Below are 16309 nucleotides of genomic sequence, written 5' to 3'. Positions count from 1 at the left end.
GAAGGGCTGAGTTGGGGATGTCTGGAGAAGGGCATCCCCTGGAGGTGAAGTGGTGTAATTGCACTGAAATGCATTTACTATTGGTTATTTCTTTTTAGGTGGACTGAAAGTCACATGTGTAAAGTGAAGTACCTGTGTAAGGTGATGTTAAGCTAAATGGAGTTATGTTGCTGGACCTTCCTGCCAGGGGGTCTGGCTGTATTTACGTAATCCCATGCTTTTACCTGTGATTCCTTTTAAAGTGAAGAGGCGCACTGCAGGAGAAGTGTAGTTGCCAGGAGTACTTCTTTTGAAGGGACTGTAAGTCACATGTGTAAGGAGATGTCATAAGCCAAGTGGGGCTATGTTGCCAGACAGTCCTGCTAGGGTGTCTGGCTGTATATGCGCAATCCTGTGATTTCATCTGTGATGCCCTTAGGGGCTGTATTTGCAATGCATTCAAATGATCAACCAAGGTGATGAGTACTGTCATTCTAAAGTGTGCGTTAACATGGATTCTTGCTGCTGCGCTTAGGTGAAGACCCCAGACTGCTAGCCCTTAAGACATAGAGGTGCATACTTTATGGTCAGCAGGAGATGCTCAGTCAGGGTCATGTGTCACCAAGGCAGGTTTACCCCTTTTTAAATGCTTGTTGAGGTAATGGGGTGGGTCGCCACTGGGATGGTGCCAGTGCGCAGGGCCCTCGCTCCAGGTTATGTTCAACTAACTGCATTGGGGGCAAGTTGATGTGCATACACGGGAGTGGTGGTACTAGACCCCACCCCCCCTGCGGGAGGGGTGGAGATGTTATGCAATGTCACAAAGTAATTCCAACAGCTTATGTATATTTGTAAATTAGTGCATAGTTTTGAGTGGAGTGTGTGTGTTTAATAAATGTACTCTTAATTTTATAAAGCAAAGTACAGACTGGACAATCAATTATTGAGTGTTATTTTTGTGCACCTGCAAATGGCGATTACTAGCCCACACCACCTCCCTTGAGTAAGCCTCAGACTGCTCTGCAACGCTACCCCCTGAGAGTCAGGCACTACAATTGGGTGTTTGGTTCCCAGTAAAGGACAAATGTAGTCATGTTATTTGTGCAGGCCTCACAGATGCTGCCTCGTTTTCCAACAGAGGTTTGGTCCTTTACTCCGCAGTTGCGGGTATCTTCACCCTTTGATACAGACGGACTTAAGATTGCGTCCAGATCTGATATCCTTTTTGATTATATCACTTTACCACAGCAGCAGCATCAACCTTTAGGTCCAGACGAAAGCTTGGTCCAAATATGGACTTTTTAGGCTGAAACATGTTGACCACCATCCACCACACCAAAGCGGTTTAAATCCATACCGCAGGTGCACTGCTCTTTCAATCCTGACAGTAGGCATAGCTGAATTAAAAGTTTTGTTCCATGCTCGTTAGTTTTAGACTTCACACTTTTTCACAATTAGTTCTTTTTTTCACATTTATTTGCGCTGCGACCTCACTCACACATTTGGCTTATCATATGTGGGTTTAGAATACCCTTTTACATCCTAAAAAAAACATCCCAGAGCTCCTCACTCTCAGTGAAGGGGTTGTAGCCCTCAAAGGAACTAGTTGTTTCCTTTGGGAGGAGAATCCCTATGATGAAGCATGTCACTTCTGGTGAGTGAGGGATATCGTCCTGTTAAGGGATCTGCCCATGGATACTTCTGTGAGCACTAGTTAAGGGATCTTGGACTACCCAACACATCCTTCAATTAATATGGGGAAGTGCTATCAGGTTACAATTTATTAATCATTCATTTTTTGCACGTTTGGACCCTAGGATTTCTGTATGTTTGGTAGTACCCGTGGGCAGCCAGATCAGCCAAATCAGCAGAAGCGCTAATTACCTGATTCGCCACTAGACCTCCCTCTTCCAGTGTATCTCGAAAGTCCTGCTGATCTTCTTCTGGTAGTTTGTCCGCAAAGCAGCTCAGAGAATCCCACAAGGATCTATCATACCTCCCCAGCGGAGCGGAGGCACTGATGACCTTCAAAAAAGATGCAGACGCGTTGCACATCCTTCTACCTATAGAGTCCACCAATTTGCTATCCGTATCCGAGGGTGCCGAGGAGGACGACATAGATGAGTGCGTCTTCCTAGCTGCCGCCACAATGATGGAATCCAGAGGAGAATCAGATCGAAGAAATAATGGATCTTGGTCAGGAGCCTTGTATTTCTTCGCTGTCCGTGAGGGAACAGAGCCCACTGTTGCTGGTGTCAAGAAAGTCTGTGTAGCCAGTTCGATAAGGCCAGGGGCAAGAGGAAGCAAAGGCTGGACTGAAGAGCGGTGATGGAGCGTCTCAAAAATTACTGAGCAGGTAACAACAGGAACAGACAGTGATGTTCAACTTCTTCGCTCCTCTACACAGAACCTCATTGAACGTGCTGAGATCATCAATTGGCGACACTTTGAAAGGAGGTGTAGTCGTAAATGTTGGAGAATAATCTCTGAGCGAAGACCTGGCGGAAGAAGACCAGGTGGGAGACCTCTGTCGCCTTTTCTCCGGAGAAGAATGATAAGAGTGAGAACTGTCCCTTGATCGAACATGGCGGGTATGTAGAGAGCGCAATGTGTGCGGACTCCTTCTGGAAGAAACCACAGACTGATCTTGATCTTCGTGGTGTTCTTCTTGGAGCCTCATTATGGGGTGGAGAATCCCATGACAGACGTGAAGGAATAGGTATGGGAAAAATCCGACTACGGGCTACTGAGAGCCTTACACTTCCTACGTCGTGCCTCCTCACTAACCACCGGAGAGCCCTCCGGGGAGACTTGGACAATATTAAGTCCTGGAGACGATCCAGACCTTGAGGGCGATCGAGATGCAGCTCTAACCTCCTCCGAGGCTTCGACGTCGACCCGTGCTTCTCTCTCGACGCCAACCTGTGCTTCTCTCTCGACGTGGGGGGACGCCTGGAAGGAGTTAGGGACCTTGCAGTCCTCAACGGCGACTTCGCCCTCCTCAAAGAGGACCTCGACAGTCTATGATGTCGTGGTGACTTCGACGGCGAGCGCTCTCGCCTCACCGACAGACTTCAATGCCCACGTCGTCGACTGACCTCGAGACTCCTTAGCCGACAGCAAACTTCTCGACCTCGACCTACAAGGAGGCGATGGAGAGTGCCTCGACGTCGATGGATGTTTAGACGTCGATCGACCCACATCTTGAACAACCTCGAGCCCGAGGCAGTATGCTTCGACGTAGAGGCCTTTCGACGACGGAGACTCACACCGTCTCGACGTCGGAGACTGGGTAGGCCGCTTCTTCGACGGCTGTAACGACGTCGACGGGAATCACTCAGGAATCTGCCTTTTCCTCGATGTTGCAGAGGCAGAATGATGCTGGCGTGGATGTTCCTGATGAGAGGAGGGCTCTTGACACGCAATGCCACTTTCCAACCGGACTGTTCCTCTCTCCAGAACAGCTTGAAGGCGAATCCTTTCACTGTCGCAAAGAGTCCTTGCAGAAAACTTCTGACAGTGATAACAAGAGTCTATCTTGTGACTGGAAGGAAGACAGGCGATACATACAGAGTGTGGATAAGAGATGGCCATCTTCTTTCCACAGGCTGGACATTTGCGGAAAAGAGCCGGCATTCTGGCAGGAAAATATAAAGATGTTCTATCAAAAAATGATAAACCTCTGCCAGCACAGGAACCGCAAAAAAACACCAAGAGGAAAAACAATTCCTGACAGAAAAGTCAGTAAACTGTCGAGCTCAAGCTCCAGGATCCTCACAGAAGGAGCCGGAAAGAAGAACTGACCTGTCACCTGTGGGGCACGCTGGGAGCAGAGTGTTCCCTGTAGGTCTTAAAGGAAAAGTGTTTAGAATCTTGGAAGCCTTAAAGGCAGGTGGCAGTTCTCTTTTCTGTACCAGGACAGTTATTCTTATGCAGCCTGTGGACCAAACTGTCTACAATTACATGTTCATCCTTTTTCTGGAAAATAAAGGATTCCGGAATGAAACCATTACAGTGTATGGTCTCTATTACAAGGAGTTTTGAGAGGCTTACTTTCATACATGTAAAACTGATGTGTTTTTGGCTGTTTGCCCTGGTTTTGGATTGTTGTTGGGGCTGCATGTTTACATGTAGGTAGGCATACATATGTAGGTGTATGGGTTTGGAAGGGGGGTGTGTGTGTACATATATATTAATATCTCTATATATATAGATCTGTATATATATATCTGTATGCTCCGGGATCCCGCACATGGGCGGGGATAATTCACTGCTTATGACTATTGATGAGTATCCCCTGGAAGAGAACGATGCTTAGGGTCAAGAGTTGCTTCAATCTTATTGGAATGAAACACTGAAGAGGAAAATGGGCAAAAGGTCTGGTCAGCCTGGAAGCCTGAGGCAACTAGATTAGGAAGCAAGGATGGGTAAACACATGAACCCAACTTGACTCTTTCTATACATGGTTCAGGAGGTAAGCAGCCTGCAGTTAACCAAGTCACACACTTGAAGTAATGGCCACAGTGGAGGGGCGCTTCCTGTCAAAGGCGTAAAGGACATGCTGACAAGGATTCAAGTGGGGCTTTGTTATCCATCATTGTTAAACAACTTCCAAACCACAGACAATTAGCATCTGCAAAGGACGCATTAAATAACACAAGAACTTTTTATATGGCTAGGCTTGAAAGGGGAATATTCTATGGATCACGCCTGCCAACCCTAGCTGGCAACACATACCTAGCATGTACACGTGGGATATGTGTTCCAATCAAACAAGTGCTTTGCAGTTTTACCCTGGAAATCATTAAGTGAACGCGGATCCTTCAGCTCCAGAACATTGGAATCTTCCCACCAGAGAGCTGATCTCTAAAGACACTTGTAGGACTTGTAGCCAACAAGACATCATTCTGAAAATCTCAATCCCAAGAGGCACAGCCTGCTCCATGAAACCACAGCAACAAGTGATCAGCTACAATGGAACCTCGTCCTCAGAGGCAGAATAATACAGTCAGTAGCATGGGCGTGAGCGAGGCAGGCTATTGAAATGCAGGATATGGATGACGCTAACTCCCAGGACTCGCTCAACTGGGCTGATCCAAGCTCAATGGAAGCAGGGCAGAAGACCACAGCGCTCAAAGTATATTGTACACAGGCCATGCAGACAGCTGCACTATCAAGCCAAACCTCCCCACTGCCAATGCATGGTTAAGTGTAGGCAAAGCCACGGCAGCGACCACATGTGAGCAGCCATCTTGGAGTTATAGAAAACAATGTTACCAGACTGTCTCCCTCGGTGATGATCTTTACCAATGCTTACGACACAAGCACTAGAAAAGCCAATAGGGGCAATGGGAAATAACATCTTAGAGGTGGAGGATAGAGACACAGGAGAAGGTGGTACAGAGGTGGAGAATAGGGATGTGGCGCGAGAGAAATGGCTAGCATTAGCAGTGCTCGATGTTGGTCGGGGAAGACGATAGATGGGGATGGGGGGAGCAATAAGGAGGGAATGAGAGGAGGGAAATAAAAGATTGACTGAGGAGAGCGAAGGGGAGGGAGCGAGAGAGGTGGGAAGGAGCAGGACATAAACTCATTGAATACTAAATTCAAACTGCATGACAAACATGGAAAAAAATTGTCCTCCCAATGTCAGCCGTAGGATACACTCAACCAATCAAAAAATAGGGCAAAAACTAAGTGTTCTGGGGATGTGACAAACACAATAATAGGCAGAAAGGTAGCCGCTCCACTAAGTAGAACCAAATGCTGGAGCTGCCTGATAAAGGCGAACTTTGTTTTTTTTCCTTTCCCAGGAGAGTTTTTTTATTTATTTAGAATGAAATAAATCAGGAGTGGGGCCTGAATGAAGTTCTTCACCCGAGCCCCATAGAAGCTCTGACAAGTCTGGATGGAACCAAGTGTGGCAGGCAACGATCAGCACTTTCAAGAAGGGAATGAAATTGTACATTGGGATTTAGGAGGCGGCAGTTACTATAGTCCAAGGTGCCTATGAAGGGGGATATGACCAGGGTCCTGGGAAGAAGGGATTGTGAAGTGATGGAGTCCAAATTGACAGCTTCCAAAACGAATCACATAGAACATATACACATACACACACACACACACACACATATATATATATATATATATATATATTTATATTTGTGTAACAAAACATTTTCCTAAAGTTTTGAATTCACAAAGCTTTGGTCATGAAACATTGTCCTCTCCAGAGACGAATAAAGGAAACAGAAAGAAAACAAACATATGGAGAAGGTGGAAGGTAAAGCAGAGGAGGCAGCCAGTGAGGAGACGCAAGCCACGGAACGCATGCAGTAAGCTGCCAGAATGGGTGGATACAGAGAGGCTGAGGCGAGGAGAGCCGTGACATTTGCTAGGTGTGTGGAGGGGCTGGGAGGGATGCACAGGTCTCTGCCAGGTGGGGAATGCTGTCCACATGAGCTGCTGCAGCAACCCACACCTGCAGTGCCACGCTGATCTTCATGTTAACACAGCGTGAAGGTACAAGACTGCAGAATGTTTGCATTGTTTAGGTTTCTTTCTAATACTGGACTCAAATAAGCAGCAAAGTGGAGAACTTCATTTTGGAAAACATTGTTGCTGCTTTGGTATGGACACCCTCCCACTCAAAGGACCACCATCGCCGGACCCCGAGACCGCTCCTTGGACGTCGCCGGCCCCCTCAATGTAGGGACGGACATGTTTGGGCTAACATGCTGGCTTTGGGCCGGACTTTAGCTTTCTATTAATATTGTTTCTTTTATTTTGCGCATTTGATACTCTGTCAACATCGGTCCACAGAACAGCAGAACGCTTCACCCAGAACAGATGTGCGACCGCTGGAGCATCTCAACATGCGGCGTTGCGTGGGCCGTTGTGCTGTGTCCATCTGAGACCAGATCACAGAACGAGGATGTGTGGAGGGGCAAAGAGGGAGTAACTGAGACAGACACTGTACTGCTGATGCTTTCATATTTAAGTTACACGTTTACAATCCGAAACTTAGGGAGACCACGTTATTTGCCCAGAATCGCAGGCTGTTCCAGTCATGTTCCATGGGACCCGAGCTCAATAGATTTATTTAAAATGCTGCCCGTACGACCTTTCGAGGGTCCCTCGCAGTTCTTCAGGGGGCTCCTAAACAGCATCGCTATTCAGCGCATGCTCCGTGAAGCTAAATGCTCCCTCTGCACTCCGGGACCCCGGAAACGACCCTCTATTGGCATTTCTGTGTGCTTACAGGGTCTCCGAGCTCAGGAGAAACCATATACAGCACTGCCGAAAGCAACCAAGTCCAAAAACAACCCTACCGGCAGAAACTCCCTCACATCTCCTTCCTTCAGTGGCTGCAGCATAAACTCGCGGGCGAAAAGTCCGCTTTGCTTTGGGGGTCGAGTGGTAGGGGGATGATGTGAAAACTCATCCTGTGTGGGTTGCCCCCACACCCCAACACGTGTCACATCGTCGCACCCTTCAGAGCTGATATCACACCTGTAGTGGCTTCTCTGGCTCACACAAATTACACCTGCCAAGGCTGTCAGCCCAATTCATTTTTTTGACCAAGAAAAAAGAGGGGAGGGGTGCGGGGGCAGCGCGTGAGAAGGATGCAGTCCTCAAAATGCAGTGATGAATAAACACAATTGCTGTGAGCCGTCACCCACAGCTGACAAAGGTGATAAACCGCGGCGCTTCGGAACACTTTCCTGCAAATGCTAATAAGCGCCTACATGTCGTTTAACACGCCAATCAATAATGGCAGGATCTAAAAGCAGAAATTAGAGATATGAAAAATGAAGGCAGGCCATTTCCGACTCAGAACTTCAGAGGCGCGCGCGGCCGAAAACAAGAAAAATGAAACCAATTTAGCTCCAGATTAAGAAACAGAAAACTCAAGATGAATCAATTTAGCCTGCACACTAGGTCACCATACATCACGGCTCTGGGCTGGATTGGGAACCTGCCAGCCGGTGCAAATTCAGTCCTCGGAGCCACCCCATCCCGCTCAATGCTCATGAGGCATGATGATAACAAACACTGCATTTATCAGATGCACACAGACTCGAGGCTACACATCGCAGCGCTCGGCGAGCCTGGCGAGGAACTGGGGCAAAAGCAAGCAGGCCACAGGCAGACCTGCAGCGCCCTCAGAGATCCTGGGGACAGGGGCATCAGAACCACTGAAGGCTCCATGAGCCTCTCCCTTCGTCTTCGTCTCGTCTGCTAAAATTAAGAGCCCTCGAATCTAACCTCCCAAAAATATTCCAGGGTTTCAAGGGGGTTTTCAGAGATCTAAGGGGGCACGGAAGAATCGGACCCATTCAAAAGTCCACGAGCAACCCTCATCTTAGTCTTGCGAACAAGCCCCAGGCTTGCAACAATCGCACCTAGAGGATCTCTGCGTCCGCCCAAAGTAAGAGTCTTCAATTCCAAACTTAAACTATCCCAGGGTCTAAAGTTTTTTCCCCCAGCGATCTGAAGGCAGGAGGAGGCATCAGACCCATTCAAGACTTCACCTACACTGGTCTGTGAAGCATCAGGAGCATTTACGATACTCTTAGTGCGTTTACCCTAAAGGCAGCCAAAGTTCTCTAAGCTCTCCAAAAGTAAGAGCCCTCAAATCTAAACTCCAGCAAATATTCTAGGGTTAAAGGGGGTGTTCAGAGATTGGATGGGCCAAGAAGGCATCAGAACCATTCAAGACTCCGTGAACAACCCTTAGTCTCGCCGACAAGCTCTAGCCTGCCAACATTCACAGCTAGAGGACCTCGGCGGATGCCAAAAGTAAGAGCCCTCAATTCCAACCTCCAACAAATATTTCAGGGTCTAAGGGGGTGTTCAGATATCTGAAGGAACAAGAAGGCATCAGGACCATTCAAGACTTCATGTACACTCTTCTGTCGCTGCGAAGCATCAGCTTGCCAACACTTATGATACTCGTCACGTGTTTACCCTAAAGACAGCTAGAGCACACTCTGCCTGCCAACAATAAGAGCCCTCAATTCCAACCTTTAACTAATATTCCAGGGTCTCAACGAGATTTTCAGATACCCGAGGGGAAAAGGAGGCACCAGAACTATTGGAGACTCCATGAGCGCCCCTTCATTTTAGTTTTGCAGACAAGCTCCAGCCTGAAATCATTCATAGCTATAAGATCTCTGCATCCGCCAAACCCAAGAGCCTTCAATTCCAAATACTCCAAGGTCTCTCAAGGGGGTTGAAGTGGCATGTGTATTTGAGTATTGCACTTAATTGCTATGCAGCTCGCGCTAAACAAGTCACAACAGTCGGCAATGTAATACCTGTGGGTGGGCAGGAATGTGCAATACAGAATGTGACACCCTACATCGCCCTATCTCCCTCCCCCCCACCCCACCGGCCACCATCCTCCCTAGTCTGGTCTCCACTCACTTTTCAATGTCGCTGTTTTTGCAAGTCTTCGGCAGCGGCTCCAGTTTACTGCTCTCACCGTTACTCGTGGAGGGCATTTCTATAAGGCAAAGAGATTTCACACATTATGATCTTTGACCACACAATGCCTACAACTGATGAAGAGCTAGGGCACATGAGATATCCACATTCAGGTCTACATTAAGCTCAAGAGTGTCTGATGCACGCAGCCAGAAGCCAGTGTCCTTAATGCTGCTCGTCAACACAGCGGTTTGGGGCGAGTGTAGTGTATGAGGGTATCAGACTCTCGATGGCTGACGCCAACACCGGTCAAGGATTCTTAGCCAAGTGCATATTAACACAAGGGGAGATTGGGTGCAGATTTACACAGCACACTAACGCAAGACAACGCCTAAAGACCATGCTAAATCATTTCTGGGCACTGCCCGTATACTAAAGATTTTGCATCTTTTGTGCGTGAATATTGCAGCCTCAGTAGTACACTATGTTACAGACTCTGTCCAATCAATGCCAGCCTTTCAGAAGCACCAGCTGTGAGACAAACTGGTGATTCTAAAAACCGATCAGTGGATCCTAACATTACAGGCCTTTTACAAATGGTGTGCCCTGGTGAATGAGACATAGATTAAAGGCCAAAGGGAAGCCCAACGAACCCTGTGCAATCAGGAAGTTTCATGCAATACAACTGACAAGTAGTTAGGCAGGAAGAAAGTCTCTACATGAATGTGCAACACCAGGAAGGTGGAAGGTGTTGGCCCAGGGTGAACGGTGCCACAGTCCAAAAGTTTCAAAGTCAGTGCAGTCTCATATGCAAATTGTAGATCAACATATCCCACCGTCTCTCCCAAGGGGCTACTCTGTTCCCGATGCACAGAAGAACCTGCGCTGCCCATCCACACATCCACATTCACACAACTCAAGCAGCAAAAGCAGAACCCTCAGTAAGACAACACAGGTTTCAACTCACCGTCGCTGGCCCATTTTGAAAATTCTGGGGTTATTCGGGTGCTGGGCGTTCCACCGCTAGAAGGGGAACAAAAAAGTCATCCAATTAACATCTGTACTTAGAGCAGTCTTCAGCCATAACACCTGCTAAACAGAAGCATGCCACATGCGGTGGAACATTTTAAAACTCGCAAGATACTGCCCCCTCCCCCGCAAAACTGCAGCCAAACAAGGACAGCCTTTCTACCACCCAGAACGTTGTCACAGTGCCATTAAACTCTGGAGCACGTCTCCAAAAGAGTTAGCTGAAGATCACATTGGTAGTGGAGACGAGTGTTGACTCTACACGTTCATGTGCAAAACCATCTGTTTTGCTTCGGCTGTTCCAGTAATTGTTGGGCAGCACAGTTACAAACAATCTTTGAGACCAACAGGTAAAACTCAATTTCCTTCTCTCGCACACGTTGCCTCCTCGTTGGCTGCATCTAAGGGATTTGGCATCAGCGAATTAAGCCTATCAGATTATATGCTTTGGCAGAGAGGCTACCACAGCTGTGAAGTGAAACTACTGCAATCTGTGAAGAAGTAAATATCAGGCAGAAGCCTGTTCATTACACCTGGGCTTCCCTGGTGAGTCTCCACAGTCTGGAGTGTGGGCCCAAATACTTCCTTCAGAGCTACCGGCACGCTGCCAAATAACAGGTTACTGATTACCAAGACTACTTGGTCTTCTTTTCCACCACCCTGCACTTCCTCTCCTTACCCAACTCCTGCAGGTTCTGGTTCATTACTGCTCACTCCCTCTTCACCGATTTCCTATAGTTCTCCCTTTGCTTGCTCTTCTCTCCTCCAGATGAAAAATAAGGGCCAGACCCTAAAATGAGTGCTTGTGGCTGCGACACGCCACCACCAGCACAAGTTAAGCACAGGGCATGAGAATGTCGCCTCCTCTAACTCCGCTATTAATATCCCCACTACTTTCTCTGACCCAGACAAGGAACCCAGGGTCAACCTCAGATCGGTTAATAAGGGAAAACCTACTCCAAATAACTACAGCTCATCATGAAGAGATTGACACCTCCCCTCATATTAATTCGATGTTACTCCGCTGCAGATCGGCTGTGAAACATGCTGCTGACATCTCTGCACTCATTATTGCGCAAGATTTGGACTTATTGATTCTTACAGCAACCTGGCTCAACGATGCCTCCTCCCCTGTTCGACATCTTAATCCCGCCTGATTATGCAATTATCAGATGTGTTCGTCTGGTGAAAATGGGGGGCAAGCATCGCATGCATTTATCGCTCCAGCCTATCTATAAAACAATCTCAGAATGCTTTGCTATCTTCCTGTGAGCAACTAGTGACAGAAATTTAGAATAAGGGTAAGATTGTCTGTGTGCTTCACACGATTTATCACCCGCCAGGTGACAATTTGCTCTTCATAAAGCAAATCATGGAGGTCATTAGCTCGTGTTCGGATCAACTATACCATATCTTCCTCTGAGACTTTAACCTACATTGGAATGACACCAATGATCTTTTAGTCCGCTCCTTTAAGAATTTCCTCTCCGATCTCAACTTCTCTCAGGTCTGTAAGGGACCTACCAACAACAAAGGCGCCACTCTCGACCTCATTATTGCTAAAGACAATATCATTCAACTGGGTGACATCCTACCATGTGACTGGTTGGATCATTATCAAATTTCCTTCCATATACTGGATAAGATCACTCGCAGAAAGGGACAACTGTTTAAAGCTAAACAATTGTCTCGCAACATGAGACGTCAACATCAATGCTCCAACTTCCATCACTATGATTAGACATCAATCCCCCTAACATGACCAACCTGGACGATCTTTCCGATCATTACATTAGCACTGTGGCTAATATTTTTGACACCATTGCACCGAAACAACTCAAAAGGATTCCTCTCAAATGATCCAAACCTTGGTTTAATGGTTCCCTAAATGACGAACGCCGTAAACTTAGGCTTTCAGAGAGGATCTGGAGAAATGAGCCATCCACCACTAGCCTCTATCAGCTACGGAAAATGAGAAGTACCTACAACAAAAACATCTGCAATGCTAAAACTGACCATTTCAGGGCACTGTTGGACAACGCTAAAAACAGACCCAAGATGCTATTTGAAATCATCAAACAGCAAGCAAACCCCGCTTCCAACCCCACCTTGTCTCTCTGGACTCCTCTTCCTGAGGGGGGGGGGGGGGGAGGACCTCAGTGCACTTTTGTGAAAAAAAACAGGAAAATTGAACTGGAGCTGCAACCTATCACTCGAAAGGTGCGGCCTCTAATCCACACATCATCAGCGGAGCTTAAGCTTCCCACGGCAGTCTCCTTACTCTCTAGTTGTTCTCTCAAAAATGACGCCTCTTGGAATTCCTTTATCCTCCCAGATTTCACAGAGCTACTCCACAACATGGCAACTCTAAAACCTGCCAATCACTTCAGCAATCCACTGCCTGCTAAATTTTTTAAAGACCTAAATTCGGCCATTCTTCCTCTTTGGTAAAGGATCATTCATGAATCTCTCCTGCAGGGGAGCATCCCTGATTGCCTGAAAATTGGGCAAGTATCTCCCATCCCTAAGAAGCCTAACACCGATTTATCTGATCCCAATAACTCCCGGCCAATCACCAGCATCATGACTCTAGCCAAACTGCTTGAGAAATGCGTCCACAAGCAGCTCAGCAACCAAATCGAAAAAAATTCAGCTACTCGACCTTTATCAATCCAGTTTTAGAGCAGGGCCCAGCACTGAAACTGCTCTAACTCACATTGTGGAGGACGCCCTAAAATCCCTTGATCAAAATGTCCCTAGTCTTCTGATCTTTCTTGACCTGTCCTCTGCATTTGAAACCATCAAACATGAAAACTTGATTAAGCTTCTTCAACATAGGATAGGTCTCTTGGGCCCGGTCCTAAAGTGGTTTACCTCCTTCTTACATAGCCGCACACAAAGGATTAAACTCAACCATTCCCTTGCATCCAGTACCCCGGTCAGGATTGGAGTGCCGCAAGGATCCGCACTCTCGCCCACGCTCTTCAACCTTTTTATGGAACCACTTACTGTCATTCTGAACCATTCTAACATTTATTACCACATGTACGCGGATGACACGCAACTTTACTTGAAGATTTCCTCTCCGGATGACATTAAACTTTAAATGAGGCTCTCTCACAAACGCAAAAATAGTTAGCCCAGAACCATCTTTTGCTGAATACTCTCAAAACTGGATTCCTGCTGATTGCCCCCCACAATCACTCTGCACCTACCCTGGACTGGCTGAAACAACTTACAGCCCTTAACTGCAACTCTCACGTGATTGACTCCGCTAAATCGTTAGGCAGTACCTTGGACAAATACCTTAATATGCAAGCTCCCATCAGTGCTACTATTAGGGGTGCCAACTTTCATCTTAACACCCTTAAGAAAATCACGCCTTTCCTTCCGCCTGAAGACTTACGGCCTGCAGTACAATCCCTGGTGATCTTGTGACTGGAATATGGTCTGGTGACACTTGCGGGGCTTCCTAAAGCGAGCTTGGCCCCTCTCAGAGCAACTCTCAACGCATCGGCCAGGCTCATAACAGGCTCCAAAAAACACAATCACATTACACTTGACCTTTTGCATCTTAACTGGCTGTCTATTAAAGCGAGGATACGTTTTAAAATAGCTTGCCTACCGCATAAAGCCTTGCATTACAACACTCCGGCTTATCTGGCGAACCAGCTTGTTCTTTCTGGCTTGGGTCGGAACTTCAGAAGTACTTACACCCTACTCTTGAAACCTTCCAAATTCAAAAAGAAAAGTACATACAAACGTGCCTTCTCCAGTCTTACTACTAGAATTTGGAATTCTCTGCCTACTGAGATTAGAGCCAATCCTTCCACTGGGTCTTTCAAGAAACAGTCTAAATGGCTTTTCCTGAGTGAACATTAACTGCATCAACTCGTACTCTTTCCCAAGTCCCCTTCACAGATTTAACAATTATTCTAACATGCTGTTCGTAATTTATTTTATGCTTGTTTGGTAAATTGTTATTTTACGCCAGGGCCCTTCTGAAACTATACTAGCTGGGCCGACTAAAGATTTGTAATTTATTTTACTATATTGTTCCGAGTCACTTTATAATTGTTCTGCTGAATGATAAAGGAAATCTTTTGCACTCTTGAGCTCGTCTGTAACTGAACTAGCGGGACCCACTACTCGGTCACGGACCTGGATTGTTTACTCCTTGTTGTTTTGACAGTGTTGACCACCATTGTACTGAGTTTATTCATGGTTTCGCCTCTTTTACAGCGCTCCGATACCCGCAAGTGTCATGTTCGTGCTTTATAAAACTTTTCAAATAAATAAATAAATGTGCAACAGAAGAACCCAGGAGGATGAACTTCTCATGGTTTATCTCATACTGCGTGACCGCAGGCAGTGGCGGTTAACTTATGCGTGTTCAGCTCCTAGACTAAAGTCCTTTCAGTAGGTACAGACCGCTGCAGGACGTAAAATAGCAATCCCTGCCCCAATGTGCCAAGAAAGAAGTCCACCCTTCAGAGCCTCAAGCAACAGACCTCCAGTGGAGGCTGCGAGCTTTGCCTGTGCGCACACAGGGGTCACTTGTAGTAAACCCCCAGTAGAGACTGCAAGCTGCGCCTGTGCGCACACACAGACCTCATGTATTAAAACCCCAGTAGAGGCTGCGCCTGCGCGCACACAGGGGGCCTCTAGTAGTAAACCCCAGTAGAGGCTGCGCCTGCGCGGACACACAGTCCTCTGGTAGTAAACCCCCAGTAGAGATTGCAAGCTACGCCTGTGCGCACACATAGACCTCATGTATTAAAACCCCAGTAGAGGCTGCGCCTGCGCGCACACAGGGGGCCTCTAGTAGTAAACCCCAGTAGAGGCTGCGCCTGCGCGGACACACAGGCCTCTGGTAGTAAACCCCCAGTAGAGACTGCAAGCTGCGCCTGTGCGCGCACACAGACCTCATGTATTAAAACCCCAGTAGAGGCTGCGCTTGTGCGCACAAAAAGGGGCCTCTGGTAGTAAACCCCCAGTAAAGGCTGCGCCTTTGCGCGCACACAGGGGGCCTTGCATGAAAGCCCCAGTAGAAGCTGGACCTGTGAGCACATATGGGCCTCGTGTATTAAACCTGCAGTAGAGGCTGCGCCTGTGCGCACACACGGGCCTCGTGTATTAAACCCGCAATGGAGGCAGTGCCTGTCCGCACACACATGGGCCTCCCGTAGTAAACCCCTAGTAGAGGCTGCGAGCTGCGCCTGTGCGCACACACGGGCATCTGGTAGTAAACCTCCTCTAAGCACAAGAGTAACCCCCATCCCCCCGGCCCCCCCCATTGTCATTCTAAACACGTAGGGCACTAAGTAATAAAAGGAGCAGGTGGGGATGCACATAGAAACATACAAACCACTCCAGCCTGAATGGGGCCACCAGCATCGCTCTAGCGTCATCCACACGTACTTTTCCAAGCGCGTGGGACAATGTCTGCTTTGGAATCGGAAAGGCACAAGTTGAACCCCCGCAATTTAGAATGTCTATACCACATTTCCATTCGAGGGAGTGAAACAAGCAGATCTGGTTATTTTGTGTTTTTTAGGTAACGTAACTTCGTCTTTCACTATACTTAAAAGCGCTGGAAGGGCATTCTACTCATGATCCTCAGTACTACCATGCAATTCATAAAAAAAACATACAAATAAACCCATCAACAGAAAATTGAAAGAAGTATGAAAAGGTGGGACAAAAAGCCACGCAGATGACACAATATTGGTTTATGTGTGGTGGTTTTACAGAGCGTGCGTGCGTTCCGCCCAAGGACATGGGAGCGCTTAACATGTGCACCACATTGCACAAGATCAGGTTCGTGGGTTTTTTTTTAGTCATGAGGATTCCCTGCGGCCATACCCCAATA

At 47.4% G+C, this 16309-nt stretch overlaps 1 protein-coding gene across 7 annotated transcripts in view; it reads right to left on the bottom strand.

Annotated features, from left to right (window-relative positions):
* RNF220 (ring finger protein 220) overlaps positions 1 to 16309 on the bottom strand; it is a 720811-nt gene that overhangs the window by 63633 nt on the left and 640869 nt on the right. For all 7 annotated transcript variants that reach the window (XM_085602785.1, XM_085602783.1, XM_085602784.1 and 4 more), the window contains 2 exons: positions 10376 to 10431; positions 9409 to 9487 (listed from right to left, as the gene is read on the bottom strand). In XM_085602785.1, coding sequence (XP_085458911.1) covers positions 9409 to 9487; positions 10376 to 10431 — 135 coding nt within the window. The remainder of the gene's footprint in view (positions 1 to 9408; positions 9488 to 10375; positions 10432 to 16309) is intronic.

The sequence above is a fragment of the Triturus cristatus genome, chromosome 4_2, assembly GCF_964204655.1.
Source record: "Triturus cristatus chromosome 4_2, aTriCri1.1, whole genome shotgun sequence".
Classification (NCBI taxonomy): Eukaryota; Metazoa; Chordata; class Amphibia; order Caudata; family Salamandridae; genus Triturus; species Triturus cristatus.
Note: the sequence above shows the minus strand (reverse complement) of the source record. Positions and strands in the feature narration are given on the sequence as shown.